The sequence below is a fragment of the Anas acuta genome, chromosome 2 (assembly GCF_963932015.1).
Source record: "Anas acuta chromosome 2, bAnaAcu1.1, whole genome shotgun sequence".
Classification (NCBI taxonomy): Eukaryota; Metazoa; Chordata; class Aves; order Anseriformes; family Anatidae; genus Anas; species Anas acuta.
In genome coordinates, this window is record NC_088980.1 from 29,852,769 (window position 1) to 29,876,305 (window position 23,537).

At 36.0% G+C, this 23,537-nt stretch overlaps 1 protein-coding gene across 5 annotated transcripts in view; it reads right to left on the bottom strand.

Moving 5' to 3' along the window:
• ETV1 (ETS variant transcription factor 1) overlaps positions 1-23,537 on the bottom strand; it is a 66,998-nt gene that overhangs the window by 41,375 nt on the left and 2,086 nt on the right. For 3 of the 5 annotated variants that reach the window (XM_068674081.1, XM_068674079.1, XM_068674080.1), the window contains exons 4-5: positions 22,031-22,078; positions 12,038-12,091 (exon numbers count right to left, since the gene is read on the bottom strand). In XM_068674081.1, coding sequence (XP_068530182.1) covers positions 12,038-12,091; positions 22,031-22,078 — 102 coding nt within the window. Of the gene's footprint in view, positions 1-12,037; positions 12,092-21,506; positions 21,884-22,030; positions 22,079-23,537 lie in introns of those variants that run through there. The other 2 variants (XM_068674083.1, XM_068674082.1) reach the window with 2 other exon arrangements.

The window sequence follows — 23,537 nt, forward strand, 5'->3', positions numbered from 1 at the left end:
CTGCTGCAGTGGATGAAGCCTTATTGAGAGGCTGAAGGTGACTCCACCTCTGTGTGGAGTCGGGGATACAATATTAGAGGTTGTACCCATATAATTTAATAAATGGTTTAGTGCCCATTTTTAATAAAAAAATACCTATCCCTTGTTTGCTTGTCTGCACGGTTGCAATTTTTGAAATATTCATTAGAGTTACTGAGGGTACCCCTGCAGCTTTCTGATGCTGGCAGTGCTGAAGGCACCACTGAGATAATTTGGATATTTGTAGCCACTTGGCTTCTCATTTAAGAGGGCCATGCGGGTTGAAAATTGAAGTTGCAAGTATGTTCTGTGTATCAAAAAAATAAAAAGCCAACCCTTCCCACCTGGCTAGAGAAAGGGGAGGGGGAAAGGTTTCAGAAGATATCAATACAAGTTAACCTACTCCCCAGACCCAAAGAACAATTACAAGGCAAACTTTTCAACAGGCTGCTGGTAAACACTTTTGGACTAAACTAACACTTTATTTAGACAGCTGCTAGCAGGCTGGACTGCCCCATGGGATTATAAAACTGCCTATACTCTACCTCCAAGCAAAGGACTAATTTGACACAATTTTGCCTAGCTGACCCCCTCTCCTCATCCACCCCCAAAAGATTTCAGCTTCTAGTTAAGAATTGTCCAGAAGGTATTTTTATTCATTGGGAGCTGCAGTCACTGACACAGTTTCTTAGCCTCCGAAATCGGCAATCTCACAGAAATGCTGTCATGGGCACTGCTTTATACTGATTTACGTCCCCTTCATGCAATGCTCTCCTTTTCTTCCAGACATTTACCTGTCTGACTTCATGAGGCCTGCCATGCAGGCAGCCCAGGGGAAAGCGCTGCCATAGGGGTAGAGGCCCCGAACCTGGACCTCCAGGGCAAAAGTTAACTTGCTGATAAATACCACAGACACTCGGTAACTCTACGTATAAGGTAAGGAAATTTGCAGAATATTGGTAGGAGGGAGAAAGGGAGGATTAATATAGGAGGAGCAAACTGTCTTGCTTTAGTGTTTGAGGAGAGTAGGTGAGGCAGGAGGAAGAGATCTCCCCACTCCCCTGCCCCCAAAACAAACAGAGGCTTAGGGCTCTCTGAAGGAGGAAGCAGTAACCTCATAAAAATTAAACCAACTGGGATCTAAAACCCATGGATAGCATAACATGATCACGAGGGAAAAAAATCTGAAGAATTTGTAATCCCCCTATACCGGACCTGGCAGCATCCAGGACCCCAGAGAGAAAGGCTTGTTCTTCATGTGCATTAGCTTGTGGTGTTACAGTCCTGGGAGGAGATCAGGAGCATTTGTTCCTACAGTTACTTACAAGGTATGTGGCTCCAAAGGCTCCCAGGCAGGGTGTAAGGGGAGGCAAAACCTCCTTGAAAGTCTTAATGTAATATCAAGCCTGGGAGAAAACTTAAATTGTATTCCTACCTGGGAATTATCAATAGAGTTAAATGGGAAGAAAAGAAAGCTGGCCACTAAATCAGGGTCTGTGTGCTTTTCTGAGGACAGGAGTTCCATTTGCAGCAATTTCCAAAATTTAATTTAAATTGCAAGAGGTAATGGCTAAGTACTACATAACTTCCATTACTAAAATATCCAAGTGAGATAATATCCCAGCGTTTTATACACACGCAATTTTGACTTCAGGTAAATTAGCAATGTGAGGGTTTCAGGTCTGGATTTTAATAGGATACACAGACAGAAATACAATGAAGAAAACTTTGGAAATTCTAACAAATATATTTGGCAGATATAACACTCAGCTGTAAAATAAACTTTTTTTGTGCATGTATGTTCTGTTTTAAAGGTATGAAATCTAGAAATTTAGGAAAGCATGTTGACAGCAAAAAAAAACAAACAGGAACTGATTCTGATTTATCTCCCTCTTATACAAGTTTCAAGTCACATCAACCTAGTTTGGGTTTTGGTTTTGCTTTGTTTTGTTTTGGTTGTATGTTTTCACACATATTCATACAAAGAGCTAATAACCACCTACATGTGAGAAGGCAACTGATCTTGTACCTGCAGCTGAACAAGAAGTGAAAGCTGGATTTAATATCTGGTTCTGCCATTATTTGTTCATAACCAAAACATCTTTTTGGTGTTAGAAGATTGCTTCTAGTTTTAAGTATCTCAGTCTTCGGAGCCTACCTTCAGAGGCTCATAATCAGTGTGTCAATTTGATTCCCTGTAAAATAGGAATATCCTCATAATAAATGAACATCATAATAATAGATTACCCTTAAGGATAATCACGCCTGTCTGTCAGTTAGCTACTCAAGAGTATGTGAAAGCAAGAGAAGCCAATAAATAATGGACTACACAGTTACCTCTCTAGCATACATTAAACAACTAATTTAAAATATTCTTTACAATTTGTTTTTATTTTAGCAAATCTCAAAGACAGGCATCAAAAGGAAGAAAACTGCATTTCCAGCAAATGATTTTTAATTTGTTTCTGACTTTTACAGTAAAAACATGCATACATTCATAAAACAAGTACACACTAACACAGGCTAGCTAATGGGATTTTTGTTTACTTTGTTGGAAGAATGAGACTGTCACCATCCCAAATGTATGTGTCTTTCATACTTCCATGCTAAATTTTCAAGAATACTCACCAGTAAAGCAACTCTAACAATCTTAACCTAATCTGTTAAAAAGTGAGGCTGAAATCTAAATCCTTAGTCTACTACCAAACTACAAAAAAACACTGCAAAACCCTGCAGTCTCCACTGTAAAAGGTGCAGGCCACTGAAATGAGTCAACAATAATACTCAGCTCACAAGTTTTTATCACTGATTCAACAAGGGAACAAAGAAGCCATTGTCAAAAGTGGTTACGTCTGGGAACAAAAAGTCAGAACTTAAATAAGTAGCCTGATATTTAAAGACACTTAGAAAAGTGCTCTTTTTGAAGCTGGTGGAATTTTGACCACCTGCAACCAGACTCTGATTTTCAGCACAGACGTTTAAAGGCTTCTGCCACTTTAAGCATCCTTTCTGTAGAGGGGGCTCACAATGGAATACACAGAACCATTACATACATTACACATATTTTCTGAAGCTCATCATTCCTGACGTTGTGTGATTATTTTACACATGAATGCAACCAGTAAGACTGAAAACTACATGGCGTGTACATTTCCTATATACTGAACATACAGGTACACTTTGAAAATGCGCACTTGTACAAATCTGGCTCACAAATTCTACTCTCAAATGCTTAAAACTCTTGTACTTTTCTAAATATTGGCACTGTTTTGAAGTATCTCCATTTATGTTAGTACTTTGGTTATGTGAACTTCGCTTTACGGATGGGTTAATAAGAAAATATTGCACTCAGTTTCAGCAAGAAGACATTAGAGAATGAAAAAAGGGGTTATCTTTTTCAGATATACATTAGAAGCAGAAAAGAAACAATATTTGAGCAAAGAGGATCAAATTAGTAAGACTGGGAATTGTTTTTGCACATGTAAATTTTTGAATGTCCTTGATGATGACTCATAACATATAAATTTAAAGACAACAACCTGGCCAGTCAGTAACCTTCCTATTCAGAGACTGCAGGACTTGGCAGTAAATGTCATTGTTAAAAAATATTTCACTACATTAACTTACTGGCAACCACATTTGCTGAATAAGTTCATAAACAGTCACAGGAAAAAAAGGGAACCAGAAATAAAGTTGCTAATCATTCACTCTTTTCTAACATGCATAATCCTCAGTTTACAGAAAAAATAGATACATAAGAAAAAAGATATCCTTCACCAAGACAGTTCACTTCTCTTTTCACCTCAAATCAAGGTCCAATTGTAATCCAGAAATGGGTAAGAGTAATGTGTCAAAGACACGGAGATCAAGAAGAATAAGTAAATGGAAAAGAAAACTTCTTAGGCAAAAGACTAGAGCAGATGCCTTTAAAAAGGAATCAGTTTTCCATTTACAAGTTTAGACTAGTTTGGGTTTATTTCTGGAAAAAGCATTGACCATTTCTAAAACCTGAAAAGCTTAACTTGCCTACTTAGTACATTGAGTAGCTAGTCTAACAAATATTATAATTTATGCATATTTAACAGCTTATAAAAGGTTCCACCCAAATTACTTCCCAGCACTGAAGTGCATAGGACCACAACAAAAGGATAGAGAACCTCAAGCAAGGGGCATATTTTCCTGTATGCTCACTGAGGCTAGCAAAATCAGTATTGCATGCCATGAATGTATCACTAACTGTCCAACACTTAATGGATGTTTTGAGGACTGTCACTCTCTCCTGCCTTTTTTTCCTTCTACACCCTTTGAAAACTTCATGGCAGTCTGTAGGAGAGCCTGACTTCTGTCTTCTGTTGCTGATGCAGCAAACAGTAGGAAAAAAAAAAAAAAAGACACAAAAACGATACAGCCTGTAAATACGTTTTACCTATGGAAACACAAAATAAACTGAAGCAGACTCAGCTTGCAGACTGCCTCTTTATTTTACACCATTCCAGAGCTCGTGGATTTTCAAATCATTATTTAGGCTGTTCTTGGAATACAAAACACTTTTTGCAAAAATACTGCGTGGAAATCAGTTTAAAGAGAATAACGATTTTGTATCAAACAATCACGGAGACCCTTCAGTCTGCCTTGTTTGGTTTTGATTTCTCTGTGAAAATACAGTAGAAAAAAAAATCTGCATACTTTGTTTAATACAACTGGAGCTGAACAGATGCTCTAATACATATACATGCTCCTGTTGAAATTAACTAAACAACTATCTGTTTTAAAACAGAAATAACTGTTGTGTTAAGAAAATACTGCCGTGACTACAAGTTACAGCGTGAGGCTTGCCTGTATTTCCACAGATGGGATCTTCACAGAGTCCTTATGAGGATGGGAGGAGGGGAAGCTTCCTCAGAGAGGAAATGGAAGTTTTTTTCAAAACTAAAAATCCAACATTTTGAATAAAATGTGTTTAATGCTTTTTATTTTTATGTAAACAGACCTCAGGAAGTGATCTGACAGCCTTAAGAAATTACCATTTGAAAGAAAAAAGGTCTACATGCTTCATCTTTGATCTACGAGACAGATTTATCACAGGACAGGATGACTGAAGTTTATTCATTAGCTGATAACCTCCACATGCAACCCAAGCCTTTAATCTGCAATAAAACAGCAAATGAGGATGGGGCTCTGAGGAAAGAGCACCAAGTCAGCTTGGTCTAACAAGGACGGGCGGGTGGAAGGCCAGGGGAGGACAGGGTGACAAAAGTCCCACAACAACAGCCCCATCCAGTTGCTTAGGATCCTCTGTACATCAGTGCTGGAAACCACGGGTTTCACAGCCTGGCCCTGTGCTGTTAAACCACATCTACGTAATATGGTTGCATTGTCACAACTGGAACGCCCAGGGGTACCTCACAATTAGCAATAAAATTCCCATCACGGCATGTGGAGCACTCTGAAAGGAACAGCTTCAACTTTAAAAGTTTCAGAAAGAAAAAGCCACGTGCTCAACGATGCCCTGTCATTTGTTTCACAGAGCTATTGCCACCGCAGGTACTTGCACAATTTGTGACCCAGTGCCACTGCTACAATTCAGGAGAACCTAAATCCTTCTTCTTTCAAAGGTGAAAATGTAGCACCAAAATACAATCAGAAAATCATATAAACAGAAACTAATTTTTAAAATCAAGGCAAATCAACATTTTTTCCCTGCCATTAAGGTCACAAATTAAAGGCCTTAGAATCCACCATATGCCTCTTGGTAAAACTTTTCCAAGAATTAAATCTTGCAAGATAGAACAGGTCATAACTCCAGTAGAATTAAATATTTCCAAAAATCCTCTAGAGGAAGGAGTAGGAAAAAAAATTCATATTAGCATAAACTAATGCCCAGCAACAAACCACAAAACAAGCCCACAAAGTTCTCTGAAAGACACCAATTCCAAACGTATTTTGATTAAGAAAAGAAAGAAAGAAAGAAAGAAAGAAAGAAAGAAAGAAAGAAAGAAAGAAAGAAAGAAAGAAAGAAAGAAAGAAAGAAAGAAAGAAAAGAAAGCAAGCAAAGAGTTGATAAAAGTTTCAGTCCTGCTTTAAACAAAGGAAACAAGTGCTCAGGAACACAATGAAAGAAGCAAGGCTATCTAAGGGAACCTTGAAGGGAGATAGGTGGTCAGCATCGACTCCTCAGTCTGACCTCTCCAGCTCTTACAACAGCAATTGCATTGGACTCTTTGTAAAATGCTTTTGAGATCTCTAGATAAGTGATCATTAAGAAAGCTGTATACCTCACAGCAGAGTGATACATGCATTTCTGCACCTACTTCAAACTAAGAAACAAAGACGTTAAGCAACATGCCCAAGGTCATGCAAAGCTAAGGGCAAACTTACAGAGCTCTGACTCTCACAGCCCTTTAAGAAGAATCTGTTAGTTGGGCATACTCTAAAACAAATAAATAAATGTATCTGTATTTGACAATGTCTGACCTATGAAAGGAAGTAGTTTTGAGTGGCAAGAAACAAAGCACGGCTGCAGCAGAAAGCCCTAACAGGTAATAGCTGAGTATCAAGAACTAGCACCACCCTGTAGGATATTTGTCAGACAGTACCATTCTTGCAGAAATACACTTAAAGAAAATGTAATCCCAGCCACATAGTCTCTAAAGAAAAATATACCAACAGCAGAAATGGAAAAAAAAAGAAAATAAAAATTAAAAAAAGAAAACTAAAAGCACACTGGGTATGTGCAACTTGCCACACAGAAAACCAAAATACTACCAACTGCGATTTCTAGGACATTGTGCACTACCAAGATATGACTACCAGCTGCCTATGCACTGAATCATCATGTTAAAAATGCTGACATTTTTTCAGTCCACTATGTTTTTTTCTAGAAGCTGCAAAATTAAACTATTCTACAGCACAAACAAAAACAAACCCAGTAAACAGATCTCCTTTTAACTTTGGTAGGTCCATCAGAACTTACATTATTCTGGTATTTTCTATTTCATTTTAATAGCATATTTCTTCTCCAAAATATGTAAAAATAAGTGAAAATTAAGCTCCACAAACTGTTCAAACCAGCTCTTGTTATACTAAGGCAAATAGGAAATGCTCTTCAGGTTGTAAAATTCACTTTTGAAATTTAAGTCACAGAAAGAGAAAGAAAATAAAACAAACAGAACATTTTTCTCCTGATGGTGCAAAAAGCTGTGCATGATCTTATATGCTGCAAACATGTAAATAAATATTAAAGCTTTTCCTCATTTAAACTGCATTTGGAATATCCTTAGCCATTAGTTAAAATGACAGAAGAATACAGCTACCTGAAGCCTTTGTAAAGAATCTCTCTTTAACAGGCTTTTAAAGATTGCAAGCTAGAGCATCTAAAAAGCACATCCCTGAATAATTTAAGGCTCCTGGCATCTACATTGAAAGAGCTCTTTTGCTAAACCTGGAGAGAAAAAAAAAAAAAAAGAGAGAGAGAGAGAGAAAGAGAGAGAAAGAATAAAGGTCTTGAAAGATCAGCAACAAAGTCGCTGCTAAAAAGTATTATTCCTATCTTAAAGTTTAATCAGACATGGAGGAGCAGGGATTTTACAGCCAGCCCTTCCCATTTACTGTCAACAGATGTGGTCTAACATTAACACTTACCCCTTGGCAGTGTTAAGTTAAGACTGTGATGGCCAGGGAAATGATACAGGCACAAAAGGAAAGAGCAGGAAGGACACCGGTCAAGAACACGAAGCACAGCACAAATCTTCATGAGCATAAATTCAATAATAAATAGTGAAAGCAAGATTTTATCCAGAATTTTAAATAGTAACCAATGTTTTAGGGCAGAAGAAGAAGGAGGAAAAAAAAAAAAAAAAAAAAAAGAACTCTAGAAGAACAGACCAATGTAAATACAAATTATTTTAAAATAGCAAAACATGATTATGCTATTAAGACAACAGGCAATCTGGTTTGGTGCAGGGTAATCCCCGTTTATAACCAATAGCACCAAGGTCAAATTACAAATCAGTGCACTGTTGACAATACTAAGTTTTCTCTGCCAACTACATCCTTTAGAAATCAGCAAATCCTACCTACTTCCTCCATCCAAAACCATCCAAACAATAGGAGCAAGCAATCTTCACCTCAACAGCTATTAACTTCGAGCAAACCGAAAAATTTATTCATTTTTACTCCCAGATTGGAAAGTCCTTGCTGTTCTATGGTATCTGAAAACCTTGCCACTGATTACAGCCAGTTCAAGATCTGGCTCCTCCTCAGTATATGAAAATGGACTGGCAACAATAGGAAACCTTATCTGAGGAAGTTAACACAGGTTATCCTTCTTGACATGTAAATAGAGACTTTATAAGGCCAGAAAAACAGCTTAACTAAGAATTCAGAAAAAAAGTATCCCGTAGTCGTTAAAAAAATATATCAAAAAGCTGTTTTTCTTGGAGAAACAGTCTTTGCATTTTTGCTTTATGCCACTTTTCACATAATTGCTGGAAGAAGAGACATTTGTAGGTAACTTAAAACATAGCAAACAGGTCGGCTGCTGCATGAAGTACAGAAACAGATTCAAGAGAGGGGCAAAACCATCCTGCTTAGTACAGAATGATTCCTTGCTCTTTTTTTGTGGAATTTGTATATCTTTAAAGAATAGACATGAAAGAGTAAGAAAATTACACTATTTAATATGCAATTTCCATAATTTTTCCTGCGTAATTGCAAGATGAAAACATCTTGTGATGCGTTTTTCTCACACAGAACTTAAAAAGTTCAGTTGCTGCAGAAAGCAGAAGGTTAAGAGAAACTAAATGGTGATTTGTTTTTCAAATTTCAGCAGAACAGACTGGTTGTTATCTACTCTTCATTCTTCTCACTCTGAGCTAAACTAAAAAACTGTTCTTTGTAGTATGTATTCAAGGTTAAAAAAAAAGAAGTATAATAAAAAAGTAATGCAAGATGGACAAGACAGAGTTTTGGACACTGAAAAAAAAAAAAAAGGTTTATAAGTGTAGACATGTCTAAGATTTCTCTGGGAGGAAGGACCTTTTCCCAAAAGGCACACTGGAATAACAAAATAAATTCAACTTTAAAGAGGCAAAATGAAGTTTAAAGCATTAAGGGGAAGCTTAACTAGCTAGATCCTTAGTTGTTAGGATATATATAATTCCAGCAACGTCAATAATATGACATGAAGTTATGCTAACTGTTGATCTCACTCATAGTATCTAGAGCCCACACCTAACTATAAATACATATATTATGTTTGCTTTTTAAAAACTGATTGAAGCTTAATAGCAACTCATAATTGAAATATTCATGGTCCCAAGTTAGCTTTGAAGTTAAATCCCTAAGTGGATAAAGTGGACTGTATATCTAATCTAAACTAAATGTTTCCCTTAGTTACTAATACAAATGCAGTTTCACTAGTTCAAATCATTATTACAGAAAAGAAATGAAAAACCCATGGCACTTTAAGGGGCATTTAATCCTGCTCAGTGCCAGGACACAGCACATGTTCTTGGCAGTATCACCTATTCTGCTGCCTTCCACATCTTTGCTTCCAGATTTGACTACCCTGGTTCTAACTAGGCAAGTTTTTAACCAGAGTTTCCCAGAACTGCCACTGTTACATCGTTTCCTACAATTTCTTTCCAATGTTTCAAGTTTCAATTTAAGACCTACCTCAGTTTTAAAGCCCATTTTTCAAGGAATTAAACTAGAAGTAAAATATAACTAAGATTATACCTGAGCTGTAGCTGTTTCAGAGGAGCACCTACTTTTCTTTACATATTCTGCAAATCACATTAACCCATCTCCTTTATCTGTACATGGCACCATAAATGAGCTTTTTTTCAGAAAATTTAAATGAGGCCGGAGAAGAAAAGTGCACCAAAAATGTATGGTTCGCTTGCATCTGGACCAGAAAATGACTACGACCTTCAATGGTTTAATACTTGTGTCCTTCACCATTTAGGGCCTAAATGAGTGTATCAGTACTGAACCTACATAGGTTCACTTTTTGCAATGAAAACTTACCCATCCTCTCCCGAAAGAGAAAGAGAGGGAGAAAGAGAGGGAGAAAGAGAAAGAAAAGCCAAGTGCTTCTGCCAGATTCTTGCCAGTAACAGGGTTAACGCTGCTCAGACTTACAGATTATATATAGTAAGTAATTATAATACAGTTTGAAGGCAGGTTTGGATCCTAGAGAAAACAGTCACAACCGCGGCACTTTTGCAACAGTAATTTCCCCATGGCTTTGGTTATGTTCATCTCCATTCCTGTTTTGCAGAGCCCACAGCTACATACATTATATACAAGTGTATGTCTGAAACTCCGTAACCTTTGCCAGAGTAACTCTCCAGGAAGCTCTCCTGACCTTTACTTAAGATAAAGAAAGCAACTGAAATGAAGAAATAAATGTTCCTTTGATAATACTGTGTAAGCTGTGGCTAAGGAACTTTGAAATACAACAGCATTAATGAAATAGCTATATTAGGAGAATTTCTTTATCACCAAAAGCAGTGACAAGCTTCAATGGGGCTTTTCATTCACAGTTCACAAATTGTTTTCCACGAATCATTGACTTGTTGTGTAACAATAATTGTGGGCTAATAGAAGCCCTAACTGTACTTTGTACTCTTACACAAAGGACGTATGCATACATGACTACATTTGGACATAGCTCCATATGTGGGATAAAGTATTTAATTTTCAATGTATAGAACAGTTTGAGCTTTCATATTATATTAAAAAAAAAAAAAATCTGGGAAGGCTGAGGTGGGAAAAAAAAATAATATTACAAAGGGTAACTCTAAAAGTGACCGTGCTTGCTGGTCGGTATATATAGAGGAACTTGTAGGGAAAAACAAAAACTAGGTATACTATCAGCACTCCAGGGAAGACTTTTTTTTTTTTTCTTTTTCTCCATGAAATGCTGTCACATATGCTCCATATATTGTTAAAACTGTTTCTAAATAACTGGAAAAATCCTCTACAAGACCTATACCAAAACTTAACAATTCTGAACTTGTTTTTTAGGGGTTAAAGACTATTGTAATGCATTTTTTTCTGATCTCTCAAACTTTAATCCCAACATATCAGTACATGACTGTCTTTAACAGCTATCTGGTTTAGTGAACTGCAGTAATACACTCTGATAGGATAAATTATTTAAGTTATTTAGCAAAACGGAAAAGCTACCATGCGCTCTGCTGCAATCAGCAGACACTGTTTAGAAGAGACCTGATGATGGAGAGAAGACTTGCCGTGAGGAAGAAAGATGCGTGAAGAAGCTGCAAGAAGTCTGTGACTTGGTCACACAGCATCTCTCATGCCGTATCTTTGAAATGCCCTTGAAACCACCTAAAACCACAGACCAGCACGTACAGTATTCTGCTTACCAGAATAGTAGCAGTTTAGCAGGTATGGGCAAGATTTGAGGGACACAGGTTAACAAAATAACTCTGGGGACATGTTAGTAAAATAGCAAACAACAGAAAGCATCCAACTTAATACAACTCCTGCTTTTTTCCTTTACTTCAAAGCAAAATTGTGTTTTGAGTAACAAAATGCCACATGCTAGAATTACTTAAAAATGCTCCAGCAGTGTCTGTACTTGATTATGTGCTGGCGTTTATGTATTGGTACACAAAACCTATCAAGCAGCCCAATTTCTGCCCGGTATAGTTGTTTCCTACGTCCCTAACATCTGACTTGGGCCAAAATCCACCTCCTCATATCCTAGGGACAGAGAAATCCCCTCTGCCTCTAGGCAGGACTTTTCCCTTGCTTCCCTGCGGTTGGAAATGACACTTGCTCGCCCCCTCTAAAGGTTATACCTTCAGACCAAAGAGCCATTTTTGGCTCTTTCTTGATAATCGCCGCTTGCTTTATCTATTCCTTGCACTGATGTCACTGCCCAGCAAAAAGCACCATCACATGATTACAGATGACACAATAAATAACAAATACAAAGAGCCAAATATAAATATACAAGTACGAAAGCGATGATTCATACTATACTTACAACTTTCAGCCTGATAGTCTGGCACAAACTGCTCGTCATTGTCAGGTACCTGAGCTGAAGAAAGGAAAACAAAAACAAACAAAAAAAACAACAAACAAACAAACAGAAAAAAAAAAGGAAAGAATTAAAAGAAGCCATTAAAGCATAAATAAAGACTCTTGTGCTTAATTTGAAGCGCTGCCAAGGTTAAAACTAGGGTTTTCATTTCTGTCACTGTTGGGCATGAAAATCAGGCAAAGCGGACAAACGCTGGGATGAAGCCGTGTGGTGCAGCGGCAGCCCTGAACAGCTCCGGCACAGAGCGATTGGGGCAGGAGGATGTGAAGGCTGCTCCTGGCACCCGCCCTGCCTCACCGTCCACACCAGGGTCTGCACCTGCCATACCACTGCTGAAAACCAGCAGTGCTCATTTGCAAAACATTTACACAGGAAGTCTGAGTAACACCAAATCTTAGCGCTTAACACCTATGCATCTTTAACCCCAAGCCACCGCATCTTCGGCATACTTAAAAACAATTCCAGTTTTTCGTGGCAGTCAGCCAACACAGTAGGGTTCTTTTTGTTATTATTTTAAATACTCAAAAACAACTATTTCACCAGACCACAGAATTTTGCTGGTTCAACAACAACATTTCAGACATAAAAATATATACATATATATGTTTATTTATTTAAACAAGAATCATTATTAACATACATTCATCTTCTGCAAGATCATCTTTGCTTTTAAACTTTCATCAGAAATGTGAGCTACAAAATACAATCCCGGTCTGCTGATAACGTAATTTTGCTTCTGTGGTACCACAGTTCCTTTTCACTGTGTACCTAGGACATTAGCCATACTGTCTTGAAAACTCATTTGAACCATTTAAGCTGAAATACTACTGTCCGTATGTTACAGGTGAGTACATTTGAATACCAGCAGAACATTACTCTAAGAAACGGCATCCTCAGAGCATGACTGGTTCTGGCTACATCCTACGGGAGATTCATCTTACCGTGTCTGAACTTTGTCATCTTTTGCTCAACACATGCCAACTACAATCATCACAGCAAAGCTTCATAAAGTATGTTTGAAAATATTTTAATTTACACGGTTCTTGTCTAAAGACAAGCAAATAATTCATATGATCTTAATTAAAAGTTAGCATCTGCCATGATCCAGTTACCCAACAAAATTCAAGAGGTAAATACTGGTTATATAATCATTTATTGAAACAGTGACTACCAAAACATGAAATACAGTAAATGATAAAATATAGCTTTAATGCCCTTCAGAACACTTTCTAGTTTAAGACACATATCTTTTCTCTCATATATGTACAATTGATACTAGTTTTAGCAGAATATATTTGAATTAAAAATATAGATTTAATTATAATTACTCACAATTCTATTGAATGTGCACTACAGTACTCTTCGTGGACCAGATCTCCACTCCTTACTCAGGAAATATTTCTAATGACTTATCTGGAAGATTTTTTCCTGGGTAAAGAGCTTAGAATCAGGCTCATCATACCAAAACATTATTTGCTCTCGTTTTTAAAACAAATGTTCTAGTGTCTTAACTGCAGAAAATACCTCTTAAGAACAAATGACCTTGGGAACTCTGCAAACACGGATTTTAAAGGAAGTGAGCGTAAGGTACATGAAGGGTAATTAACATTACTCTGAAAAAAAAACATAACTATTGTTGTTTTTTTGTTTTTTTGTTTTTTTCTCAAAAACATTACAGAGACTTAGAAGCCAGTGTCTCTGAGGATGTTAGCTCCTCAAAGTTTGAATCTGTATAAAACATGCATTTTACCAAACCAAATACTCCCAGTACTTTCGATGTTTTAATTTTTTTGATGTTTTAAATTTCTCTTTCCTCCAGAGAAACCACAGGACTCCTATCAGAAATGAACTCAGGTATACAACATGAGTCCATATATTAACACTCTGTAATTTCTGACATTTGATGTAATTTGCTACATTCAAATGTTAGGCATTTTCCTAATAAAAATGCGAACTATTTGACTGCCACTGAAGAATCCAATCATGAAAACAAGGTTTTCTACTTTAAAATCAATTACTATGTTTTTTTATACATTCCTGATTGTTTTTGAAAGGTTTGTACTCTAAACATTCGGAGTTTAAAGCAATTCTATCAAGTAATTTCTTGTTTACAGAAGACACATCCCACACATTGTTCCTAAGCCAGCTATCATTTTCGAATGCAGCAAGGAGGTTAGTATGACTCTAATGTTTTTTTATGCACATATGAGCATATATATATGTTAATTGGTGAAGCTGGGATATTTGAAAAAGGCTAAAGAAAGCAAAACAAAAAATCCCTCCTGTTGAAATCAGAAGGCTACATTTAGTGATTATAGAACTAGAACAGCAATCTTATATAAGTTTCTAGATCATATTCTGTGCGTCGGGCTGGTTCACCGGTGCTTTATTCTGGCTTTAGCAGTTTAACGTGACTTCAAGTAAATCTGGAACTTACTATGTTAGTAAATGAAGTCTGTTTTTTCCCAGTGAAAGAGTAAGAAAAAATAAAATACATCTGGTTGAATCTTCACACAAAACCAGTTTACTACTTATGCCAGAGACACTTTTTGGCATTACCCCTGATGTGCTCTGGAGTAAACAAGAAAAATACACTTCGTTCATGGATCTCCAAATTTTATGAAGACATATATAATAGAAATCAAGGTACATCAGTACTGTAGAAACAGGTGGAGACTGTGCTGTCAAAATGTATTTTAAACACAATACTGACATAGCCTTAAAAGCCTCCGTAGGACAAGGAATACAGCAAGCTAGGAAGTGTTTAAAACCCTGCCAAATGTAAACAAAACAAAGAATAACATCCAAAATGTTCAACCCAGGAACATACTTTTCCTACTGGAATCTATTTTTAATAGCATCAGTACCTTACAAATAAGCACACAAGCTTATAAAAAGAAATTAAAAGGACCCACTAACTGTTGATGAGAAAGTAAATTGTTCCTTCATTTAATCTGTTTTTTGTTTGTTTGTTTGTTTAAACTAGCAGAATTGCAACTTACACATGATTATATTGCATAAATGCAAGCGACCGTCAACCCAATACATAGCCTTTTTCCGACAGCATCTTGCTGTGAGAAGGCAAATGGTTTGGATACATCATCCCATTACTCAAAGGGAAGAGTGCTTTTATACCTTGAGTTTGGATAACTACAGGCAGCCTTTGCAGCAAATTAAAAGGACAGGTAAAGACACTTTAACCTGAATGTCTGAAAGGAAAACATAACTTGCAGCGTTGCAACAGTCTGCACATTTGCAGACGTATGTCATTCATTTCCTCTTTTCTTTTATTCATAAATATTGCAATTCAGCAAGGCTGCCATAAAATCTTCATTGGTCTTCTGTTAACATACTCAATACAGGACTAATGCATAAATCACAAAACTTTTGTTTTTTTTGTTGTTTTTTTTTTTTCTACTTTGCCTTTCAGAGGAAAATTGAAAAAGATACCTGAAATAATCATCTAACTGAGTGAGACTATTTCCCTGAGCTACTTAATTATGGGGGTTTGAGAAGGGAAGTATATACCAAAAGGCTAATAAAAGGTTTTGAAGGATATTAAGCACGTGGCTTTTACTGCTAATAGCAGAAGCAGCTACATCAGTTCATTCTGCATTCATAGCCATCAAGTCTCAGACTCCTGAAGTAGACAATATCTGCAGCACAAACTATCCAGCTCTGTCTAGGTTATTACCAAAAGTTTTCTTTTTCCTCTGATTATAGCTATACCACCTCAAGACGATTTGGGAAGTGCACAAAGATGTTAATGATGATCTCAAGGACATTATCAGTTTAGATTTTACAGTTTCACTACCTACTCAGTTAAAAACAGTTTGCCAAAAGCAAACATTTACAGCACAAAAATGCATAATACTTGTTTGTAGTTTTCAGAGCTTTAAAAACCTTCAAAAAGCTGAACTGACAGCACATTTTACAAGGGGAAAGCAATTCAAAAAAAAGGAAAAAAAAAAAAAGTTTTAACCCAGAGCCTGTTAGCTTGCTTTCCCTGAAAGTAAACAAAAATAAAAAGTCTCTATTAACAAGCATCCAGGACAAGAGGAGTTAATATTTAATTAAAACCAGCTCTATCCACTGTAACAATGACCTGGAGCCAAACAAGGCAGAAGATGTATGAGTCATTCTTTCTGCCAGTGAATGAGACAGCTGATCTCCGAAGCAATTCCTCAAGACAAGCAGTCAGAACTGGAGTTCTGCCTCCATTCACAAAAACACAGTCCAGCATGAACCATGTGGCCCCAACCACAAGCTTTTCATGTCACACCCTTCCAGAAAGCTACAGCAAAGTAAACTTGAACTTTAGGCATAAACATACTGATTTCACTGCTTTGTCTCAAGATGTAGCGCAGACCTGCTGAGGAACGTATTTAATAAATGAAAAGTTAAGCAAGCTATAAAGGGCTTAAATTTAACTCTTCCTTCTCCCAATTACAAACTGCTTCCAAAAGCAAAACTACACTCCAGGGAAAGGTGTTCCTGTTAAAAAACAGCAACTTTCCAGAAAAACAAGGAGCTGCAAACCTCCTTGCTTCACTTAAAACTTTATTTTGGGTATCATGACACTTCCTCTGGTGCTGTGTTCTCTGACCTCAAGCTACACTTTTAGAGCCAAGAGACATTTGTTTTAAAATATCAGTGATTTATTCAAAGTGCCAAAAGAAATTGAAATTGACAGGAAATTATACATGGCCAGTACTGTTTTGGCTGGAGCTAAAATAAGACTTCAGGCCTCAGAAGTAATGAGTCTATTGAGTTTTCTTTGATTCATTGTCAGTTCTGAATATCTGAAAGATTGTATAAATTTTAAGTATTCCTGAAAGAGCTGGAGGGGGGGCGAGGGGGTAGGAAGTTGATTTTTTTGTTGCTTTTTTTTTTTTTTTTGGCTTTTTTTTTCTCCAGAGGAACAACTGTTTCTAACAAAGGAACATTCAGAAGGCAACACAGTGACAAATTTCAAGATGGTTAAAAAAAAATTATTTCCCATAAGCACTGGATTTGCTGTCAAAACAACACCAAGCCCTTTTTACATAAGTGAGATGCTCTGACTAATAAACTTAAATGCAGTTCAAAACTAACTCCAGATCTCAAAATTCTTTCTTATGTGAATAATCCCTAGGAATATGAAGATGGGTTTGCAGAATCTGCTCTTCATTTGGTGCTATACTAAAAATGAGAAAAAAAATAGCTTAGAAGGAATGCTTGCATTTAACATTTTGCTACATCCCTCACGGTTCGCAAAGCCCATTATACCTTTGAAAATTATTATTTTGAATAAAAAGAATTTACTTTTCCAGCAAACAAGGAAAACATTAAAAAGTTTATTATTATACAAACTTTCAAACTTGTAGATTTCTGGTGGTTTTATTTGTTCTGGATTTCTTTTTAAAAGAAAACACACACACCCTTCCCATTTTGCCTAATCTAACTTTTCTCCCTTTTTTTTTTTTTTTTTGCACAAATACTTAAGATCAAGAGTTATGAGTATTTAAAAGCTGAATCTGTCAGACTACTAGAATCCAAAAAAAAAAAAAGCTATTCTTTTCACTGTTTTTTACTGTATGCCCAGAGCTCGGCTATGAAGGTATTAAGGCATCCTTTCTCAACAATTTTTGCTCCTAGGAAAACATGGATAGTTGCTGAATACGGCTACATAGCATTTGCCTTACACTGGCTCAATTTTACAACTTTTTGGCAGGAGAAAACTAGTTAGTCAGAGTAAGCTGCTACACATTTTCAGTGATTTAAATGAAACCACTTTAACTAGAGACATAATTGAAGACCTCTTTAAGAACTAGAAACTAGTCATTTTCATACCTCCTTATCCTCCTCTAGTTTATTCCTTAAGGAATAAACTAGAAGTCAACATTAGATTAGGCAACACTGGTGCATCCTTTACCAAAAGAAAGGCAGAAACTAGAAGGCAGAAACTTATCTCCTAAAGTTCACCTCAAATGTGGGTATTAATTATTTATATTAACTATAAAAATAAGTTATTTTCAGATACCAAAAACCATTTTTTAGATCCTGGTAGCCGGTAGAAGCCATCCACTTAATTTAGCTAAACTATGGTAGAGGCATGAACCCATTACCTGTAGCTATTATTTCAAACATCTTACTGTTCGTTTAAGTCTTTTGTATTTTCTCAAGTCACCCAAAGAACATAATATTTTATTTTTTCAGTTTATTACCAGCTGTACAGCAGATTATCTACCACTCTAAGAAGCAGATCCAGTCCATAAATTAACTATTTGTCTTCGCTTGGGATGCTTTTTACATATCTTTAACAGAGTGTAAGAGGAATCTGTATCTGAAAGAGTAATTTTTAATAAAAAATCTGTTTCTTGGTTAATCTATTATTCTCCCAAACCCAAATGCTTTCACCACACAAAGGAGGCTCTCACTCACTAAGAATTTGTTTTCTCTCTTCTTTTTGTTATGGAATAAAAACAGCTACCATGATGAGATAACATTAGATTAATATTTGAACCAATTTTTTCAAGTCACTGAAGGAATCGCTATCTGCCAAAACCAATCTAATTCCAAATATACGGAATCAATAAATTCATTTTATAATTTTATCATGACAAAATGTTGCCATCAAGTTATTTAAATATAAAACTAAAGATAATATCTGAATATTTGCCTTGGATAGCAAGAAGTAATTTTAACTATTTCCTTTCAAGTTTGAAGGCTGAAGCAATTATTAAAGGCTTCCCACTTTCAATTTCTGGCCTCAGGAAACAGTTATAATCTATATTCTGTCCTGCATAACAAGTGACAAGAGTTATTTAGACCAAGTTTTACATCAAAATAATTTAATTCTTTCTTGTACATTTAATGCTACACAGAGTAAAAAGCAAAACTCATTTCCATAAAAATCTACTGTGCAGCTAGCAGAACACATTTGTAAGTTTTCTGCAAGTAGCATTTACCTTGTTAATTATGGAGTAATAAAATATTAAAGAGATTACTAAATTGTTTACATTTTTTATTAATTCTTTTATATGTATGAACCTTCACCATTTTCAGTGGAAAAGAACACATTTCTTTTGTGTTTTTTTGTTTGCTACCAACTTTTCACAGGTGACGTTAAGTGTAAATGATCTCCAGGCTAAAATATGTGATGTAGTATGGATAGCTTTAGGAAAAATAAAACAAGAGCAAAACAAAAAAATCAGCAAGCATTCTTTGCATGTAATAAAATGCAACTCACTTTCTTCTCCTAACTAATAAGTAGATTTTTGACCTGGTTACTCCCCACTGGGGATCTGAACTCGTGGGAGAAACCTGGTCAGCTGCCACTGCTTTTCTTAAAAAGGGTCAAGATGTTTTAAAATTTCATGGTCATTTCCCTGGCTCCAGAGCATTATGAAAAGAAATATGTAAACATTACTGATGCTGCCAAATTGGCAGACTTCTAGCCTATGAAGGTCCAGAAGAACATAAATGGACACATCTAGCAATGGGTAAACAAGTCTGATTTCAAAATCTGTTTCCTGGCTAAGCTCATCCATGTAGACATTTGAGCAGAGCCACAATATCCTCAAGCACTAGCATGTTATAAAGACTACCAAAAGTAGTTGGTTGGGTTTTGTGTTTTTGTTTTTTTTGGTTGTTTTAATAAAATTTTGTGCTCAATTTAATAAAACAGTATTTGATTTTCTCATCTCGACTCTTCTAGTTTCAGCTTAGCCTTTAGAAAAGCTGTGCAAGGTTTGTGTTTTATGGAACAGCTAAAAACATGGCATGGCCTTAAACTTACAGATGAAGTATTTCTGGAACACCGAAAAATCTGTAATATTTTGTTTTAATATGTTGCCAAAAACATATTATTATAACATACAGCAGCTTAATGCTGCTATATGAAAACACAACTTTTTCCTATTTTTTAAAATTATTTTTGAATACTTACCAGATGATGCTATCTGCATTTACAAAGGCTTCTCCACCTAGCTGACATAGGACTAGACACCTTTCTCTCTCAAATCCTGTCTAAATTTATGAAGTGAAGTAGGCACAACTAAAGGGAAAAGAATGCTTTGAAACAATTCATTCTAGTCAAAAATAAGCATTTCCCCATTTGCCATTACAGTAATTTATGTACCTGTAGAAATTATTAAATCCATTTTATATTCCATATTATTTTTCAAACTTACATTATCTTCACATGCATTATGAATCTTCCTGCATTTTTCTGACTTATGATCAAAGATATCAAATCATTTTCAGTAACAAAAACATCTATGCCAGTGAAAATTCAAAGTAAAAGTTCTCCTCTCCATCTAAAAATAGTATCTTTCTAATAGTATTTTAACAAACTTCTGGCTAGTTAAAATGAATGAGCTGATGCAAAATAGAGATCCTTAGTAAAATTACCACAGAGAAACAGTTACAATTATATCTGATCATTATGCTACAAAAAAGAACTAAACAAACAAACAAACAAAAAACTATCTTGTTGCAGGACATTCTGTTTCCAACGACCAGGAAAGAATCATATTAATTCATAAAAATACAACCTCACTTCCATTAATTTAAAAAGGACTTTTTGATTACACAAAAAATAACTACATGCTAAAAATAATGCTAGGAGAATAATTATGTCAGCAGAATAAACAGTACCCCACAACTTATTCGTAGGTTAAGAACTTGACTAACTACATATAAAGCTGTTAAAAAAAATCAGTATGTAGCCAAGTAGTCACCAGCAATATTTCCCTCTTTCTATGAAAACCAGCAGCAAGCAGCTCACCCCAACATCTCTCCCTTCCCACAGAAGCTGAATATCTATTCTATAAACAATTGTGCATAGTCCAGTCCCTAATAAAAAATAAACATATGTGAATACCCACATTCATTTAAATCAGGACAAATTTGGAAAAATTATGTTAGCATGCATCAAAATCAGATTTATTTCAGAAGTTTACATTAAAATTTAAACCAGCAATATTAAGAACAGACAATGTATAAAAATCTTTGTGCTTGAAATAAACAGTGCAGTAAATATAAAGGGAAAAATATCAGAAAGCATTGCTGAATAGAAAAAAACACTTCAACAAGCAGAAAGCTCCTCTGCATTTTGTTAAAGTTATCTTACAGCAGCAGCTCATCTTTTTGTTACTGGTAAATGAATCTCTCAATAGCTACTCTAAATTCAGATTTCTAAATTATTGTTTTTAATCCTTCTCTCTTCAGCAGAATGCGCTCTGAAAGATTATTCAAAATACTTAAAAGCACAAACAGGTGTAAAAAAGACCGATGTCAGTTCTCTAATCATCCAATACACAATCTCACAACTACAAATAGGAAGAAAAAATAGCATGCAAAATATTTTAAGCTTTCAGTAAAAAAAATAAAATAAAGAATTAGTACTTTTAAAGTATTCCATACACACCTAATGTTCTGTGTTGTGAACAAGGTGGAAAGAAGACACTTGCACTTAAATCTTGAAGCATCCCGTCCCGATGAACCCAGAGAAACTAATTTCTGCCATCAGAAAAGTACTCCACCAGAACACCAAATAATTATATGTGCTGCTCTAAAGGAAACAGCAAGCCCAGTTCTGGCTGTATGTAGTCTCTCGAGGTACAATAATATAAACCTGATCAATTGCAATTAAAATCTGAACAGAGGCTTAGAACTTGAAGTCTTGGTGCATTAGTTCTTGCCAAAAGCAGATGTGATTGTGAGCTGGAAGCAATTTCTCCTGGTAATTTGTGATGACACTGGGTAGAGCAGCCCCAGAGTCCCCAAAGACAAACTCATCAGAGGCTCTAATGTATGCATGACACATGAGGTGGCTCTTTTAGAGCTCAATTAATTGGGCTGAACATTAAGACAGCAAGTTCAGGACTTTTTTTTTTTTTCTTTCCCTCCAGAGTTGTTTTTCCTCTTTTTACAAGCAGTTTTTTCCCTTACCTTCTGCAAGCCATGTCTCCTGTAATTGGCTCAGATCTTGAAAGAGTTCTGCGAAAAGATGAACACAGGGATAAAAGATTCACACCTTTAATCTCTTCATAAGATTAAAATATATTCAAAAATACATTTTTTTCCCCTGAAGAACATGTGAATTCTATTTTGGCAATCAAACATATAGACAAATTAGATATTTTCTGGTTGCAGTTAATGATTTTTCTACACCTGTATAACAAGTACTTACTGTATTATTTTATTGGCTCTTGAAATAATAACCAGAATATTCATCAAGTTCTACAAAATAACAGGCTTATTCAGCAACACAGAGAAAAGTTAAAACTGCTGGTATTTGTAATACAGGTGAACTATTTCTCCTTATAAATCCCAGGCCTCCTCCTGCAATATCTGCCTCTCTTGGAATTTAATGCAAGCTGTGCCTGAGCAAAGACTGAATATTTTTATTAGCAGGGTCATAATGATCATATAAAAATTTTGAAGCAACGACCTGAGGTGCTGCAACAGCAAACGGAAAACCTTTTGTACTTCCCCTCATGTTTTACCATATATGACAGGAGAATCGCCACTATTTCCTTTATACTGTACTTACTGTACTTCTTTAAAGTGAAACCACTTTCTCCATGGACTGAGTTCTGCAGCAGCATAACCTTTTTTCAGTTCACTGAAATCAGTTGGTTATAATGGGTGCATATCAGAGCAGCATTCTGATTATTTGCAAAGCTCAGAAACTCAGTTACGAAAACTCTGTTTATGGACTGCTAAGTAGGATATTTGAACTGACAAATGGTTTATTTTTAATTTACTGTATTTTGCGAATGACTTCCTCTTTTATGAATGCTGACATATAGCTATTTACATACACTTAAATGACAGAAGCTATTCATTTATTTTGTGGACTGATACCTCATGTTCGTTTTGGGAAATCATTTCGCTGACAAGCAGAAAGTGGTTTTCTTTTGCACTTGCCCTAGAATAAACTTTTGCAATATGCAAATAATTAAGGTTTTAAAAGCATATCATGGTGTCCTCATCCTGATAAGATGGATGTAGGACTAAGATTTAGGCCCCTATATACTCTCCTGTATGTCTTTCATAATTACTGACTGACCTTTTAACCTAGAGAAATGTTAACTAGACTGCAGATCTCAAGCACCGGTTATGCGAGCAGCTACTGATGGGACTAAGTCACAAACCTCTGGCTCTCATCTTCCATTCTAGGCTTCCTTAACTACATTTTCCAGGGCTTTTAACCCTATCAGTGTTATGCTGGCACTGGAACAGTAACAGAAACAACAGGAGTTTGACTACTAGCTCTACAGAAAAGCTAGAGTGGTCTCCACACCAGCATTCCCACTCCTGCAACCACCAGTGAACACGCAACAGCAAAAAAGATGTTAGAAGACTAGAGGAAATATGGAAAGCCCTGAATCTCATGAGGCCTAAAGGTGAAAGAGCCAGGTGAACTCTCTCTGTGACTTGTGTCAGACGCTGC